This window comes from Ylistrum balloti, unplaced genomic scaffold, assembly GCF_031769215.1.
Source record: "Ylistrum balloti isolate Yb309-2 unplaced genomic scaffold, AGI_CSIRO_Ybal_v1 Utg370148, whole genome shotgun sequence".
Lineage (NCBI taxonomy): Eukaryota > Metazoa > Mollusca > Bivalvia > Pectinida > Pectinidae > Ylistrum > Ylistrum balloti.
In genome coordinates, this window is record NW_026782150.1 from 24,484 (window position 1) to 44,110 (window position 19,627).

Below are 19,627 nucleotides of genomic sequence, written 5' to 3' on the forward strand. Positions count from 1 at the left end.
TTTATTTGGTCTTCAGTTTCGCTTAAAGAAGACATTAACAATTGTTTGTATTCTTCAGAGGTTATGGTTTTCGTACAAATGAATGGAAAATCTGAATCCTTGAAATTTGGGAGATGCCTTTTAATCATGATAAATATGTAATTCTCAACATAACATTTGGTATACTGAACATTCTCATAGTATGACCAATGTATACACAAAGTTTCATGATCCTAGTTTTGATACAAGCAAAGCCATGCTCATGACACTAAATTTTTAAAAAGGGCATTAACTCTTGAATCAAGTATTACAGGCCCTAACATTGGTACACTGCACATTGTCTTCATATGATCAATGTTGCAATTTTCAAGTTTCATTATCCTAGCTTAAATGAAAGGAAAGTTATACTGTGGACAAGATATTTTGAACAAAGTGCATGCTACAGGCCCAATATCAAGACCCTTGGCTTTTTGGTTATTTAGAATAAGTTGCATATGCATTTCAATGCATTTGACCCCTGTGACCTTGATATAGGGTCAAGGCAATTCATTTTAACAAATTTGGTTGCCATTCATCCCATAATGTTACAGGTCCAATAGCACCCTGGTCCATTTGGTTATTGAGAAGAGTGGTTTGAAGATTTTAACATATTTGACTTGACCCCTGTGACCTTGAAAATGAGTCTAGGTCATTTACATTTATAAACTTGGTAGCCCTTCATTTCATCATGATACAAGCCCAATATCAGCACCCTGTGTGTTTCGACTATTGAGAAGTAGTTTAAAGATTTCAACATGTTATACTCATATGACCTTGAAAGTGGATCAAGGTCATTCATATTAACAAACTTGGTAGCCCTACATCCTAGCATGCTACATGCCTAATATCACCAGTCTGGACCTTATGATTATTGAGAAATGGTTTAAAAATTTAAACACATTTGACCCTTGTTGGTCAAGGTTATTCATATTGACAAACTTGGTAACTATAGGTCATCCTGACACTTCAGGTCAGATGAACTAAAAATACAATTATTGGATAAAGGGCTTCCAACTTTGTTCAAATGATTGACCTTGGTCCATTTTCAAGGTCACAGGTCAAACTTAAAATTTCATATTTTTTAAAAAAAAAAGCAATAGGTCCTCACTGGTATTTGTGACATACTTGAGGTGTAGGCTTTCAGAAATTGACTTATGATGACCACCATGTTTTAACAGTAATTAAAATCTCTCTGAATAATGTTCAGGAATATTGAATGTTCCAGAGGCAATTATTCTAATTTTTACTTGAATGCACATAAATTTCCTGGAAGTAGAGGAAGAAGGCTTTAAAACTTTGGCGGGATCCATCAAAGATAAAATATTTATAAGAGATTGAATGTATACCAGTAATTGAAATGATAATACTGACAACTTAGTTGTGTCGTGTCCTATAAAGATCTCTGTTATTTTTTCTGTACAAGTGATGAAAGGGATAGGTGTTACTGTAATTTTTTTTCAAATAATTCAAATTTTCTTCATAATATAATTTTTTAGGTATCTGGTAACTATTTTTGTTCACAGTTCTATTCAATACATAAAAAAAGAAGAAAAAAATAAAAGAGAAATAAAACCCCTAACTGTCACATAGGTCTTTTTACAGTGGAAGGAAACTACCCCAGGGAAAAACATGAAGTCAAACAGGTACGCTACACCTTTTCTGGTGACCACAAGACACTTTCATGAAAGGTGAGGATGTACATCAACCTCCTACCCACACTACCTACAGACTGATAGCATGTGATAGTGTGTCAGATATAGACAAGGCAGAAGACTACAGACTGATAGCGTGTGACAGTGTCTGATATAGACTAGGCAGAAGACTACAGACTGATAACACGTGACAGTGTGTCAGATATAGACAAGGCAGAAGACTACAGACTGATAGCATGTGACAGTGTCAGATATAGGCAAGGCAGAAGACTACAGACTGATAGCATGTGACAGTGTGTCAGATATAGACTAGGCAGAAGACTACAGACTGATAGCATGTGTCAGATATAGACAACAGACTGATAGTATGTGACAGTGTCAGATATAGAAAAGGCAGAAGACTACAGACTGATAGCATGTGCCTGATATAGACAACGCAGAAGACTGCAGACTGATAGCATGTGTCAGTGTGTCAGATATAGACAACAGACTGATAGTATGTGACAGTGTCAGATATAGACAAGGCAGAAGACTACAGACTGATAGCATGTGACAGTTGCTTGATAAAGACAAGGCAGAAGACTACAGACTGATAGTATATGACAGTTGCTTGATATAGACAAGGCAGAAGAGCAAATACAGTATCAATAAATTTATTGACAAATCATTCTCAAGAAAAAAAAAACAAAAAAAAAAAAACATTGATTGTTATAACTTGACTGAAACAAACAATAAAATATCAATACATTTTAAACTATGACTTAAACAAATACACGAAATAGCTAAAAAGTACAGTTTAAAACATTTATTATCAAAACAAGCAATGCAATTTACCACCTGACTTGTACATAGAAAACAGCCATCATAAAATATCTACATCATAACACACTACATTAACCCATCAATATACCCTCACCTGGCAAGACCAAATGTATCTATTGCAATACTGTAAACCTATGCATTTTCAATGCTATTTATTTTCATAATTTCACTCTCCTTAACCATTTTACATTTACTGTATATATTTTCATGATTCTTACTATTTTTAGGCAAAATGTAACATAATTATGGCTTCAGCCCGTTGTCCTAACTTTCTGACTGGCAGGAATATTTCAATGATTTACTGGTGACCCCTAGCGACAGTTGTATGCTATAAGCAATATCACCATCTTTTAAAACAGTGTCATGCATGCATACTGTCGCTATGAGACAAGTATTATACTAAAAACAAAAAAAGACTAGGTGTTAATGAAAATATTCAGATTGATATTTGCATCAATGAAGCTCCAGTTTATTACTGAGTCACTTGGTGAGACTAATTTTGATGATAAATATCTTGATTATGTTTTGACAATTTATTGCTAGATATTAAACAATAACAGGGCATTATTGGATGTTTGTTACTAAACTAACACTGGTTTACTAAGAGGTGGGCATGAAACAATAGACTGGTTATAGGGATACAGAAATACGCCAAGAAAATACTGATTTTAGATGTGTATATACACTTATGATGCATGAAATAAGGCAGTTATGGTATAAGTGTACAATAATACTATATCTCACAATCACCATCACATTTTAAATGTTCACCTGCTCTACAACAATTAACATCATTCATTTATAAACTTTTGGCCAAACGGTCCATCAGTACAACATGTTCATATACAAGGTACAACATATATGTGGAATATATCTGAACCATGGTAACTACTAAACAAAAATGAAACATTAAAAGGATGCAACCATCAAAAAACTTGTTATAGTTACAATATTTATCGTGCATTACTCTATATGCTGTGATCAGTTCGGTGTTAACAGCCTCTACACACTTCTGCTTCCCTTCTCCAACATATTTGTCATCCTGAAAAACTCCTCTTTACAAAATATATACTTCTGCTTTGCAATCTCATAACATTGCTTCCCAGTATTTACTGGTGTTATATAGTTTACTTCAGTTTAGTTTAGTTTATTACCAGTGCAGGATCGTTACGATCCTCTATACCGGTCTCAGTGATACAATGATAATGTTTATAATTATTGTCATTTGAGACGTCAGATCCAGGAACTACAGAATTTCTGCTTTATAATTATATACCAGTTCTTGATATATAGCTCTCCTATCCTTCAGCAAATTTTTCAACCCTCTTGGAAGAAACAATGGAAGTTTCTCATACCAGGTACCTGAATAGAAAATTATTTTACAACAATTGTGAAACAATTTATTCCAATTTATATTAATCACTCTTGTTGGTCTGAATGGAAGCGCACATAAGGTCTTATGTATACTGTGGGAAGAACATGCAGTATCCTGGGAAACCCACGTGGTTGGGTCGGTGACCCCTGACCTTTTCATATCCATTCCTGGATGTCTTGGTGAAAGGTGAGTGCTTTACCATTTTTGTATAGCAAAAATAAACATGAATACAATTAGATGTTGCAGATTATTGATTTTTGATTTTACAGAGTAGACATAACATTTATCTAATATCAGTATCGAAAGGCAAACATGTGGACACCATAAATTTTGAAGGTAAGGACTAGTTACCTAATACATAAACACAATGTATACATAATCATCTTAAATACAAAACAAATTAATATAGATATATATATATATATATATAAAACAAATTATCAAATCTATTACATCTTTAAGTACACACACTTCTGAGAACATTTCTAAACATTTGTATACCAATGTAGGCAAGAGGTTGTAATGTAAACCTGAAATTTGAACTTATGTTATGCCAAAGTTTCACATTCAGTTACTCCTATTTAACACTGTAAACTCAAAATGTAAGTTTCACTTCTACTTGCATCTAGCTTAGTTCAACCCAAATCACACCCTTCTTCATCTAAGTTTCTGCTAATTCACACCTCAATTTAGCTAAGTTCAATTTAAGTTATACCAAAGGTACTGTTAAGTTACAACTTTATTCATTTTACATTAACCAAAGTTCAACAAAGTAACACCTAACTCAGGCTAATTTGCACCTAAGTTGGAACAAGGTACACCTTAGTTGGGCTGAGTTACACCTTAGGCTGGCTAGTTACACCTTAGTATGGCTAGTTACACCTTAGTATGGCTAGTTACACCTTAGTCTGGCTAGTTACACCTTAGTCTGGCTAGTTACACCTTAGTCTGACTAGTTACACCTTAGTTGGGCTGAGTTACACCTTAGTCTGGCTAATAACACCTTAGTCTGACTAATTACACCTTAGTCTGACTAGTTACACCTTAGTTGGGCTGAGTTACACCTTAGTTTGGCTAGTTACACCTTAGTTGGGCTGAGTTACACCTCAGCCTGGCTAGTTACACCTTAGTTGGGCTGAGTTACACCTTAGTCTGGCTAATAACACCTTAGTCTGACTAATTACACCTTAGTCTGACTAGTTACACCTTAGTTGGGCTGCGTTACACCTTAGTTTGGCTAGTTACACCTTAGTTGGGCTGAGTTACACCTCAGCCTGGCTAGTTACACCTTAGCCTGGCTAGTTACACCTTAGTTGGGCTGAGTTACACCTCAGCCTGGCTAGTTACACCTTAGTTGGGCTAGTTACACCTTAGTTGGGCTGAGTTACACCTTAGCCTGGCTAGTTACACCTTAGCCTGGCTAGTTACACATTAGTTGGGAAATTTAAATCTTTACTTGCATAACATCTGATAAAGCCATAATCCCCCTTTACACAATAAAGCAAGGTTTCTGTACATAGAAGCATTCTAATTAATATTTGACATGATGAATCAACAGTGATAAAATGACATTGCTTTGGTCTTAATGAAATTACTTGAGCAACTTTTATATAGACTTAATCATAAAAGTATTCTGCATTCTGCATGAAGGTGGTTATCAAATGATGTGAACATCCAAGATAAAATGTAACCAATGTTATCTCCACAATACTTTTACAAGCCAACCAATGACTTTAAGTTTGATGTTTTGTGTTGGCCTCCCCACAGATCCTGTAAAAAGCCAACCAATGACGTTCTAATTGAGGTTTTGTGTTGAAATTAATCAAATGCTCAAAGCTAAACTGTATAAAGAAACCATTTCTTAGTTGCCTGGCTAACAGTCTGGTTCTTGGTCTGTGGCATAATGTATAATTTGAAAAATAACATTAATTGGTTGTTATTTGTCAGTTAAACAAACTACACTAAAGTTTTGAGCTGAGTGGTCCCACTCACACTACCTGATACTTCTATTTTTTACCCAAAAATAAGCCCATTCCTCGTAATAAATTCATCTACATATATTGCTGTTCAGTAAAATTACAAAACTTGCAGTCCACCTCAGGGGTTCAGTAAAATGTGATGTTTTGGTCCCCTGATCTAAGCACAGTATACACTATATATGGTAACATTTAGCTGTAGCATCTGTGTACCTTTTTATATACAAACTTACCATAACCACTGGTACATATCCCACATTCCATAGTACATATACCTCAATTTCTAACGATAAATCTGGATATAAACACAAAGTGGACACATAGACACATATAGCTCCCATAGCTCATGTGTGACCTCTGACCTTTTAATTTTGAATTGACATCCATAACATTGTTAGTTCAAAAAAATAATGCAAAATTCTTTATAATATAATTTAGTTGGAGAAATTGAAAGCTATGAGTGATTGGTTGTTAAGATGGCTAATGTGCTCACATTATGATGAGTTCATTCACCCATGACCTTCTGATCATCAAATGTGGTCAAGTGTGGCCTTTGACCTTTTAACATTGACAATGATCAATTATCAACAGAATCTGTTTTTAATATGTTATGACCTATAAAAAGAAGACCGATGTGTAATGTAAATTTTCTGTCACAGAGAATTGTGTAATCCTTACTTACATACAGCCTACAGGAATTATGGTTGAGTGGAAAATCTCATTAATGGAATGCAGTCAAAGAGGTAGAAGTCAGCTTGAATAGATACACACTTACATCACCCATCCACATGAGCTCAAAATCAAATTACCAACACAATTTCTTCTGTGCTACCGTGTTTACCATGTAAATATTGAGTTATTTATAGATATGTGAACTTGTAATGGAAACAAAAGTCCTATTCAGCTCTGTCAAATTTTTACAGTGTATAACTGAGGATGAATAGAGCGTAATTTTCACACAAATATAAAATTTCTCAATGCGTGTGTATTCAACTTGATCAGGGTATTGTCTCGCTCTCTCTCTATATATATGTTAGTGAACTTTATCCCATCTTAGACAAAAATAATTTTACACCTTGATTAAAATGGATTGAGGGAATATACATGACCATTTAATGAGTTAGAGCTAATGTATGGAAGACATTTTTGTTACATTTACTCTACCATACAAAAGTTTAAAATATATCTGAATCCAGTCTGATTTCATAAATGCATTAATATCTTAACATTTACATGTATACATAGTTATTTCCATTTCCTACAGAAACAATCTGAGCCCAGAGTACAATAATTAAACATTGGGAACTGAAACTGACATACAATTATGTTAAATGTTAAGAGACTTCCACCATTCTTCTATAAAATATCACGGTGGTCACACTTATATATATCAAAGTATAGTATCAGCAACACCACAACCTTAATTAAAAGCTAATCTTTCTGTAGACACCAAACAAAAAAAAAACAGTTCTTTACATCAGGCCTCATAGACCATAGAATGTATCACCAGCTTCAGAACTAAAAACAGAACTACCCTGACACAGAATTTATATCTTGAGATATCTCACAGAATGTATCATCAGCTTCAGAACTAATAACATAACTAACCTGTTACTGGTACCTTGAGAGAGACAATCTGCCTATATCAGTCTAGTTGTGAGCAATTCAGTAATAACTGATTAGATATATATTTAATGTCCATTTTCACGAATGTAACAAATCTTCAGCAGTTTGGAGGGAGATGACTGTAGCCTGTATACCATCTCTGTAAGTCTTAGGCTTGGTCGGTATGTTGCCAGAGTTAGATCAGATCTCTGGAATAGACTGGGGTATGGCATAGCTTATGGAGTCCCTCAGGGTCTGCCAAACAGTCTTTTTTAATCTTCAATGATGTAGTCAGAAATATAAACCTATTAAGGTAACATGCTACCTATTACTAGATGCATCTCCTTTGTAAAAGAGTTCTACTACCCTAAAAATACAATGAACAATAATATGGAATGTATGTATAATTGCCACAGAAAGTTGACATCAAGGCCAAGAAATAGACCCTATCATACATTACAAGTTTTTCTTCATGGTAAACAGTTTGTGTAAAAACCAAATGTAGCAAATTTAAGGAACACTAAAAAAATGTACCAGTTATGTATAGTAAGAGGCGCCATCTAACATGATACTACAACTGACCTTGATTACAAAACAAAGTAGGAAAACAAAAGTGATGCTGATTTGGTCGATAGTAGTGAGTTATTAATCCAGAAATAAGAATCATGACTGATTTTTGTTTGTGAACATGAGAGTTAATACTGATGATTCATAAATGTAGTTATGCCGTTTAAAAAACAGTTGGAGTGTTTTTGCTGGAAAAATCAATTCTAAAAACTCATTGAAAAATCAAAAATAGTTTAGATATAAGTGATCAATAAAGTGTAATAAATGTTGGTATTTCAGTTTGACTAGCTTTACTGTCTTTGGTTCCATAACCATTAAATACATCAGCTATATCTAAATCAGTTAAATGCAAGACAAAAAAACAACCTTTGGACAGGTTATAAACATCCCTGAGGTTATATAAACATGTTTTGTTCCTTTGGTTCATTATGAATGTGATAAACTTGTCCCTTAGGGTTTGTTAAGGGCTATTCCAATAAAACATAGGCCCCTCCCTAGAACTGTTTGTTGAAGGGTATCATCCCTAGAATCAAATTTATAATTTACTTAGAAGTAATAGGTGGGAAATCAAACTCTGGACAGAAGTGATTTATTTTGAAGTTCTAGGGTCTGGTAGATGTTTTATAGGAACATCCCTTTATATAAATGTTTCTTCTATAGATTTCATGCCTTGATCTTTTCTAGTTTTGTTAGCCCAGTAATTTTCCCTACTATTGATACTAAACATAATCAATATTGAATGAAACAAAAGCTACTATTTCTTGTTTGACATTAACAGAAGTTATGTCTCAGAGGGATTGGGTCACATTAATAAAAACAAGATATAATTAACGTCCATTTAAAACTTCAACTCATCAATGACATAGCAACCTAAGTATGTCAACCACAAAATAGCACTACATTATTCAGCAAATCAAATCTACATTTTTTACATTCTACATTCATGATAGAATACACATGTTGGTGTGTTAAGCAGTTCCTCATCCAAGTTCTGACCCCTCTAGACAATATTTAACTTCAGAACATGGCTATATCACTTCACTGCACAGTAACTGGATAATGTTACTGAATTACAAGCCCATATCCATGAAAAGTCACATTATCCCCCTTCACTAATATGGGTAGTCCTAAAGCTCTTGGAATTTACCCTGGCATCCTCAGCATACACAACTGTCATCTTGTTGTAGCAGTGCCAGAAACTCCAGCAAAGCTCCAAGATCATTGTTCCTCTCATGCTGCCTTAGAGCACCCTTCAGGATACCAGTCCACTGCACTGCCACCAAATATAACATGCACTGGAGAGTTCACCAAGTGGTCATCCAACTGCTGACCACATCTGACATTGCTTAACTTTGGACACTCCACTCAACTGCGAAGCCACAAAAGCTAGCTATTGGACAATTTAACTAATCTGTCAATATCCATGACCAGTCACACCTAATCTTCTAAGTACTGATTTTCAAACATAGTTGTAATAGTTTTTTATTATTGCAAAACAGCAGACAATATGTAGCTATTGGTATAATATGTAACACCTTAACATCGACAATGAAAAAATAGATTGCATAGTTACCAGATCTAGTTTATACTGATAAAGCATATTCATTGAAATATGTCCAGTGCTTCAGGAGAAGTAGTCAGATTTGACAGAATGACAAACGGAATCTGGACATAATATACAGAGAAATGTACTAGACATGTTTTTTCTACTTCATGGAGTGAAAATCCACAAAGTAAGTGTTAAATGAAAAAAAAAATAAAACAAAAAAAAAACACTTGTGTTATTCAAATATGAAGTTTCTTTAAAATCTAAAGGAAACATGTTAAGACATATTCGTGTCTTCAGACAGATACAATTAAAGGACAAATGTGTGTCCCTATGTTTATACATACACTTAACTTCACTGCAGGAGTATTAAAACAAGAAAATCTAAACATACTGCCAACAAAATATGACTTATGAGTTGCTGAAGTGAATGCTCATCGTAATTTTGTAAATTACCACTCTTGTTCAGTATAACATACCAATCTAATATGACCATGTCTAGCAGTGGTCAAAACACAAAGGCTAGGCACGAGGACAACAAACTAAAGAACGGTGAGTACAGAAAACACCAGAAGATGTATGTGGAGGTTGCATAGAAAAAATGAAAAAATAACAGACTTATCAGATCTAGATCAACACTTTGTCTCTTCATCCGCGGCTGTTTTCTGTTTTCTTTGTCAGCATCTTCTATATTTACACCATTAGAGTAAAACTGTTCCAGAAAATTTTCCTTTTCATGGTAGCGGTCATACAGCCAACGTGTGAAGAGTTCGGTGTTGTGAGTGGGTACATCTTTGATGGGATAGATGCGGTAGTGAACGGAGATATCACGTGGAGCCCAGTACCCTATACACATTCCGTGGAGGTCAAGTGGCTCAGCTCGGGGGTAGCCTATTGTCATATCTACAATCCATTCAATTCCTGTAGATTTTGATTTTTGATTCACTGTAGGTTCTTTTACTTCTGTTGAAATAAAAACAAGATTAATGGAAATTTCCAACTTGCAGACAGTAATGCAAGGATAGCTAAACTGTCTAAACAGAAATGACAATCGCACTAATTTGCAAATGAAGTTATTGTATAAAGGCATGTTGGAAGACTACTCAATACAAACACAATGCTAACACATACATGTGACATCATGATTAGTGAGTAAATCTTTACATTTCTGACTGTATAATGTAACTTTCCATTGTGTATTACAAGCTCATGAACCAACACAGTGTATGAGTATTGAAGTAAGTAAACTGAGGTTTACTTCTCTCATTACAGGATAGGGATTGAACTTCTTCAAGTTGGCATTCAACATGAAGCATTAGCACACTTCCTCTTGAATTTGTCCTTATCCACTTGACATTTATATGCTCATGAATGTAAATTGTAATCATTTTAATACATCAGTAAATTGTCCTGTCATAATCTTGTGGTTATAATATGTTGAGTACCAAGCCTACACACCCAGAAGTCTATCTATTCCCCACCTAAGTTCAAATTGCATTTTCTTCTTCGGAAGTTTAATACATCATCATATTTCTTGTGAAAACTTTTCTTTGTAATAAGGTAACAAGTACTCCTCTTGTGTGTTTGTAATCTGATAGCACTTTATAAAATCAAATACGATAAAAGTGGATACATACCAGCAGCTGGATGATTGTTCTCACATAATGTGTTGATGACCACCTGTATAGCTCCAAGTCGCGGTAACGTCACATGTTGTAACACAGGGTAGTCATGTTTCTTAGCAAAACTGTGATACAAAAATACATTTATTTAACATTCTCTTTTTTAAGTTTTAATCTTTAGAGTGATGAAACACATCTCCTTTATATTTCTATCCTACCTATTGTAAAGTGGGTGTTAAAGAACGGAGATAGTTGTGAAAAGGGAAATTATCAAAAGGTTTATATACACCCATGTGTAAAACTCTTTATTTTTGCCAAGATTTGAAATTGCTCTAAAATAATAAGATACATTTCAGCTATAGCTCAAACATAGCAAACCTTTTATTTTTGTTGTATTGACAAAAATCTAATTGGCAAAAGTTGAACTGTGGTAAAAATTTCCCCACATACAAAACTTTCCATTATTAATTACTTAAACAAATGATATTTTATTAAGAAGGACAGATTTTTCTGTTATTTTTTTATATTAAATCAAGCCTTTGTATCCCCTTCTTTTCAACATGGTTCTACTCAGATAACCATTAAGAAGACAAGTTCCATATATCTTAACACATTTTACCCTTGTGACATTTAAACAATCCTGATAGCTCTTAGCCTTCATTCCATGGTTCTACTGGCCAAACATGATGACCTCTAGTTCCCTTAGTTATTCAAAAGCTAGATTGCAATAGGTCGCTTATTCAGAAGAAGTTGTTTTAAAGTTTCAAGAAATTTCATCCTCGTGAGCATGAATGAGGGTCAAGATAATTCATTTGAATAAATGTAAAAGCTCTTTGTCCCCGTTTGGTATTGTTGAAATATCTTGACTCTAAGTCATCAGACCGATGACCAGTAGATAAAGTATATGATCAGTGTCCTTTTTGTACTAATATCTAAAGAGAGTAAAAAGTATGATGACATCTAATATCAGATTACTTACTCTTGGCTTCTCTTGCGTCTTTTCCTCAAAAATCCTCCTTCTGGGAATAAAATTATCCATTTCTGGAGAGATTTCTTAAATATTGTACTTAGATGATTTCCTAGAAGTGTAAGTTGTTCTTCCCTGCCTACTTTACCCTGCAACAAATTGTACATGTATGTCTGTATATCACAAACTTACCAATGAAGGTACAACTTTTTCCAATACCAAAAAAAGCTGATAATTTCTCCTCTCTTCCCTCTTTCTTTATTTTAACACACCAAACAAATTACAACCTGATTCTTTGATGGGTTTACAGTGCAAACATGCTTAATTTAGTTCAATTATATTTTAGTGCATTAAAACATTTCATCAAATTAGCACAATGGTGAATTTGGAAACAATGATAATTGCTCTATATAAACCATATACAGAAGTGATATATTAGCGCAATAGTTTTGTGCAAAGCACTAATACAAGATAACTTCTAAAATATGACGAAGAGGAGAGACAAAGAATATCTTGCATACTAATTTTCTATTCTGATTTTAGAAGAACTTTGACTTTTCTGATTATTTCAAATTAAAAAAATGCAATATTGGCTCACACTTACAAAACTTGCTGAGAATGATTCATCGAATGATATTGCACGACGTGGCTTTCTGGGTTAATTGATATTAACAGAAATACAATTGTACCAAAGACTATAACTACCTGTAAATGATGGAAGTTGTAATAATGTCCATAATATCATTATACAGATAAATTATAAATCTTTCTTTCATCGCATTTTCTATAACTGTATCATCTTTAATCTTTATTATGTATTTTCTGTAGTCCCTGTAGAGAATACTTCCCTGTTTTTCCTGATACACATGACGTGTGCTGTTGAAAGCCTTAGGAGGAGATTAATTGTTGTGTCATGCTCTTAGGGTTTAGTGTTAGGTATACTAATAACCAAGTATTGAAGCAGTTGATGCGTCAGTATACTTTGTGGGAATGAGAGTGTAAATCTGATCTAGGATTTGACAAGATTATCATGAAGAAGTAAAACAAACAAAGTGTTCACACAATACTCATGGTCGTAGTAATCACAGGAAATGTAACAGAAGTCAAGAGTTTGAAGAACATTCCTCAACATTCCAAGTCTAAGTTATGATTATTCAACTCTAAATATTTAGAAGGATATATTTAAAACCATGTATTTCAATTTCCTATCTAAAAATAAAAACATTCATTAATTCCATTAAAAACATTTCAAATAACCTATATTGATACAAACCTGTTGTATAAAGAAATCTCCATGGAAATAAGAAATCCATCCAAAATTTGTAAATTTGAAGATATAGTCCATAATCCACATCATGTGTCCTATAGCGAGGCCTTTGGGTTGGAAACTTGCCATGACAACGGGCACATCTGATGTGGACTGGTGATTGACAAGGAGGATAGCTTTTTCCTCCAATATCTTGTCTAGTTGATCTCCTGACTCTATCACTGTAGAAACAAGAGACTCAGACTTACATACCAATTGGGCTGAAACTCAGACTTATATAACCATGGGACTGAAACTCAGACTTATATAACCATGGGACTGAAACTCAGACTTACATAACCATGGGACTGAAACTCAGACTTATATAACCATGGGACTGAAACTCAGACTTACATAACCATGGGACTGAAACTCAGACTTGTATGACCATGAGAACGAAACTCAGATTTATATAACCATGAGACTGAAACTCAGACTTGTATAACCATGAGACTGAAACTCAGACTTGTATAACCATGAGAACAAAACTCAGATTTATATAACCATGGGACTGAAACTCAGACTTATATAACCATGAGACTGAAACTCAGACTAATATAACCATGGGACTGAAACTCAGACTTATATAACCATTGGACTGAAACTCAGACTTATATAACCATGGGACTGAAACTCAGACTTACATAACCATGGGACTGAAACTCAGATTTATATAACCATGGGACTGAAACTCAGACTTACATAACCATGGGACTGAAACTCAGACTTATATAACCATGGGACTGAAACTCAGACTTACATAACCATGGGACTGAAACTCAGACTTGTATGACCATGAGAACGAAACTCAGATTTATATAACCATGAGACTGAAACTCATACTTGTATAACCATGAGACTGAAACTCAGACTTGTATAACCATGAGAACAAAACTCAGATTTATATAACCATGGGACTGAAACTCAGACTTATATAACCATGAGACTGAAACTCAGATTTATATAACCATGGGACTGAAACTCAGACTAATATAACCATGAGACTGAAACTCAGACTTATATAACCATGAGACTGAAACTCAGATTTATATAACCATGGGACTGAAACTCAGACTTATATAACCATGAGACTGAAACTCAAGATTTATATAACCATGGGACTGAAACTCAGACTTATATAACCATGAGACTGAAACTCAGACTAATATAACCATGGGACTGAAACTCAGACTTATATAACCATTGGACTGAAACTCAGACTTATATAACCATGGGACTGAAACTCAGACTTACATAACCATGGGACTGAAACTCAGATTTATATAACCATGGGACTGAAACTCAGACTTACATAACCATGGGACTGAAACTCAGATTTATATAACCATGGGACTGAAACTCAGACTTGTATAACCATGAGACTGAAACTCAGACTTGTATAACCATGAGAACGAAATTCAGATTTATATAACCATGGGACTGAAACTCAGACTTACATAACCATGGGACTGAAACTCAGACTTACATAACCATGGGACTGAAACTCAGACTTACATAACCATGGGACTGAAACTCAGACTTATATAACCATGGGACTGAAACTCAGACTTACATAACCATGGGACTGAAACTCAGACTTGTATAACCATGAGAACGAAACTCAGATTTATATAACCATGAGACTGAAACTCATACTTGTATAACCATGAGACTGAAACTCAGACTTGTATAACCATGAGAACAAAACTCAGATTTATATAACCATGGGACTGAAACTCAGACTTATATAACCATGAGACTGAAACTCAGATTTATATAACCATGGGACTGAAACTCAGACTTATATAACCATGAGACTGAAACTCAGATTTATATAACCATGGGACTGAAACTCAGACTAATATAACCATGAGACTGAAACTCAGACTTATATAACCATGAGACTGAAACTCAGACTTACATAACCATGGGACTGAAACTCAGACTTATATAACCATGAGACTGAAACTCAGACTAATATAACCATGGGACTGAAACTCAGACTTATATAACCATTGGACTGAAACTCAGACTTATATAACCATGAGACTGAAACTCAGATTTATATAACCATGGGACTGAAACTCAGACTTATATAACCATGGGACTGAAACTCAGTGGAATCCAGAAAAATTTACAAAATATGTTTTCAAGATGGTGGCATTATTGGATATCGGACAAACTTGTAAAAATAGCTACATTTAGTAAAGAAAGATTGTTTCAAACAAGTTTCAGCTCAATTCTACTTGTAGAATTTGAAAAAAGGTATTGGTTGGGGAAACCATGATTGTGCAATCATCTTACAACATGGCTGCCATATTGAACTTTTGACAATGATGAAAAAATATAACATTCCAGTCAATTTTCAGCTCAACAGCACCACTAGATTTAGATAAGAAGTTTGAAATGTGTTTTTTTAAGATGGTAGCTGTATTGGATTTTGAACTGACTCAAAAAAAAACAACATTGGTCATTTCAAGCAAGATTCAGCTCAATTCCACTGGCAGACCTCAAGAAAACTACCTAAAAACTAACAAGGAATGCAATGGGCCTATATTGCTACTTTGGTATTCAATGCTTTTTACAGATTTCAATATTAAAGTGATGGTTGAGAAGAACAAATTGTTGAAGGTATATCCTAATTTAAACCCTTTGACCATGTGATATAGCTCAACCTTCCTTCTTTTTTTTCTGTATTCCTTGTCAGGCTTCCCGCTAGGAATAATCCAGCCAAATGTCATGATTCTATGTCTTTTGGTTCAAAAGAAGTCTTTTGAAACTTTTAACAAATTTGGTTACTGTGAACTTGAATATTGGTCAAGGGCAATTCTTTTCACAAACTTTGTTCAACTTCATCCCAAAAATATGCTGAAAAATATTATTCTAGGTCAATAGTATAGCAGAAGAGAATGTTTTAAAGTTGATACTTACTTCTATATCCGCCTGAGCTGACCCAGAATGTGACAAAAGCCAGCAAGCCTTTAAACAGGACGGGTTCAATGGTCCAGAAGATGTTAGGAGCTAGGCACTTCAAAGGGTACAAGAGAAATGTCCATGTAATGTATGCTGGGATTGCCATGAAGTTAGTTACTATGACATATGCAACTCGCAATGAGTAACGCAACAGACGGAGAGGAAGTGGCTGGTCCATCTCAGACATTAAACCTGCTGATGAACAAACATAAACAGTGTCAGTGAAGATACTGATTGCACAGATCACATCTGGGAATGGCTCTGGATCAATGACACATGAACTATTGGTCATAGATAGACTGTAGTCAAACTATCGACCATACCCCAGTTTTCATTGCCATTCCGACCCCTGATTTTTCCAAACAAAATTTGTTTATATTATCACTGGTTTTGTCTTTACTGTTTCACCTGAAGACATATAATGACTGTATTGACATAAGTGAGAAATTGCCCTCGACAGGAAGCGACATGCTGCAGTACCTGTCGAGGACACACAGTACCTGTGACACATTAAACTTGTGGCACAGATAGGCAATATTATTAACAAATACCTTTTATCATTATAATTGTTTATTTGTTTTGATATGCCTATCCCAATAAAATTAATAGTTTCTTGAGAAAATATGTTATTACAATTTGGAAAATTATTACTTCAAGTACAGAAAAAATATAATAAAGGAATTATGATACAAGTATTTTATTACTTAATAATTATAACAATATTTGAATAAGAAAATATCAAGACGGCTTCGATAGGAATTTAGATAGCATATAGTCAAGATATATTTACACCAGTTGTTGTTTAGTTGCATTAACATAACAGCTAGTTTCATTTTATATATATGTATCATTATAGAAATGCTTACTTTCAAGCTAACCAGTAATACATTGTACTTAATTACAAGGTAACCAGTAATACATTGTACATAATTACAAGCTAACCAGTAATACATTGTACATAATTACAAGCTAACCAGTAATACATTGTACATAATTACAAGCTAACCAGTAATACATTGTACATAATTACAAGCTAACCAGTAATACATTGCACATAATTACAAGCTAACCAGTAATACATTGTACATAATTACAAGCTAACCAGTAATACATTGTACATAATTACAAGGTAACCAGTAATACATTGTACTTAATTACAAGGTAACCAGTAATACATTGTACATAATTACAAGCTAACCAGTAATACATTGTACATAATTACAAGCTAACCAGTAATACATTGTACATAATTACAAGCTAACCAGTAATAAATAGTTATATATTAATTCTTATAAAATTCCAGACTCCCTGGTATATTTAAATAGACATATTTATACATTTTAACATATATCCTATTGCTGTTCTTACCACTTCAATATTTTTATTGTTAGTAGTATGTGCTTTTGTGTAATCTACACTGATTTGTGACATTGGCATTGTAGTATGACTGCTTGCATAACTTAGTAATTTTTCTTATTATTATACATTTATCTTTTTATTTTCGTACTCAGTAATCGTACATATCTTGACCAGTAACAGATAGTAATATGATACTACATCTAAAAATTTCAAACTCCCTTATGTTTTTTTTCCAAGATTTAGAATAAAAAACAAACTTTTACATTTTAATATAAGAATAAGTAATTTTATATGAATAATTATTTATAAAATATTTCTGATGACCAAATGTGGTAGTCAGTTTCTAATTTTCAAATAATTTTAGCATTATACATTAATCAATCATAGGCTGGTGATAAATAGTTGTACATAATCAACTGTAATAAACCTTTCTTTGTTATACTAATTGAATACTAATTGTATGTTACACAAGCAGGTATGAACAAATTTTATATCTATCAATGTTCATTAGAGATGATGATGATGATGATGATGATGATGATGATGATGATGATGTAATAATTAAGAAAGTGATTTTTATATGATGAAATGAATGGAACATTGATATCACTTATAAAAAGGAAACTATGATTGGTTGTTATTGTTTTCTATTTTGTTTTTGATAAAATCTAATTATTCATACTGAAAATGCAATCAATTAGACAAACAAATTTAATTATTACTCAATACGCAAGGTCATGAGACGCAAAGTACAGCAATATTGACTGTTACTATGTTGGGAGTCGGATTGACTAGAGCTCTGATCGATTAGGGGCCGGAACGACAAAGGATGGATTGGTTTGGGATATCCCGGAACGACTAGAAGGTCGAACATGGAGAGGCCGAAACGACTTGGCTCGACTGAGGTCCACAGTAAACAGATTTTCCGTAACATGTGAGGTTCAGCGCAGAAACCATCTAAATAATCGAGATCGCTGGATAAGAAGATAGTTAACATGTAACGTTTACAATTGAACAATAAACAAATATATGTAGCTTGAGATAACGAGGTCACACTAAATCTAATCCGCACAATAAACTAGTCAGCAGTCAGTTGCCAAGTACTGTCACGAGTGTACCGGTAAATTGTCAAAACTTTATGAAAAATTTTGCAAAATGTGCGCACATTTTTTTCTTCGTTGCAGATCAAATCACTCAATACAGAAACTTTAGTGTACTGAACTACCGTTTCAACGATGCAAAATTTTGTGTGATAACTACCTGTTATTTGCTGTGGGTGTTGACCGCTGTCCGCTTGGATGAACAATCCTAACCTGAGAACACTGGGCCTCTACTCAAGAGAGTGACGGCCCTTGAGCGATTTGGGTTTACTGTCATAGCGTCTGGTAACGGAATGTATCTGAACACGATGTATTGAGGGCTACATCAGTTGTGTTTCGATACATGTCCTTTTTACATGGTCGAAAGAAATGTGTTGAATATAGGCATTGTTTGATGGTTAAATCTAAAGAGAAATTTCCACTTATTCAAAACTCCAAAACGCGCACTTGTTTGTTCAGATAAAGTCGTAAGTCTTGTGCGAATTACAACCTGTATGTGTTTGTTAAGATTCTTGCCCAAATAAAGAAGACACTTTATGAATGCTATGCATTCGTATGTACTTTTTAGTAAGTGTAATTAGTCCTTTTCAGTCGGCACAATAACAGCTGTATCTAAAAATTGGCTTGTAAGGAATGAAGCAAACGATAAAGTGAATGCATTTGGATAGATGTTCATATACAGATCAGAACAAATAGTCGGGGGTTCTAGTTCCGGTTACACCGAATATAAACGTACTTC

At 34.0% G+C, this 19,627-nt stretch overlaps 1 protein-coding gene across 1 annotated transcript; it reads right to left on the bottom strand.

Moving 5' to 3' along the window:
• Window positions 1-10,068: 10,068 nt before the first annotated feature.
• On the bottom strand, window positions 10,069-16,607 carry LOC132550776 (acyl-CoA:lysophosphatidylglycerol acyltransferase 1-like). Its single transcript, XM_060214865.1, has 5 exons — window positions 16,388-16,607; window positions 13,424-13,638; window positions 12,163-12,299; window positions 11,199-11,308; window positions 10,069-10,524 (listed from the first exon to the last, which is right to left on the bottom strand). Exons 1-5 carry the CDS (start codon window positions 16,605-16,607, stop codon window positions 10,070-10,072), a joined length of 1,137 nt encoding a protein of 378 aa, XP_060070848.1. The 3' UTR covers window position 10,069.
• Window positions 16,608-19,627: the final 3,020 nt, after the last annotated feature.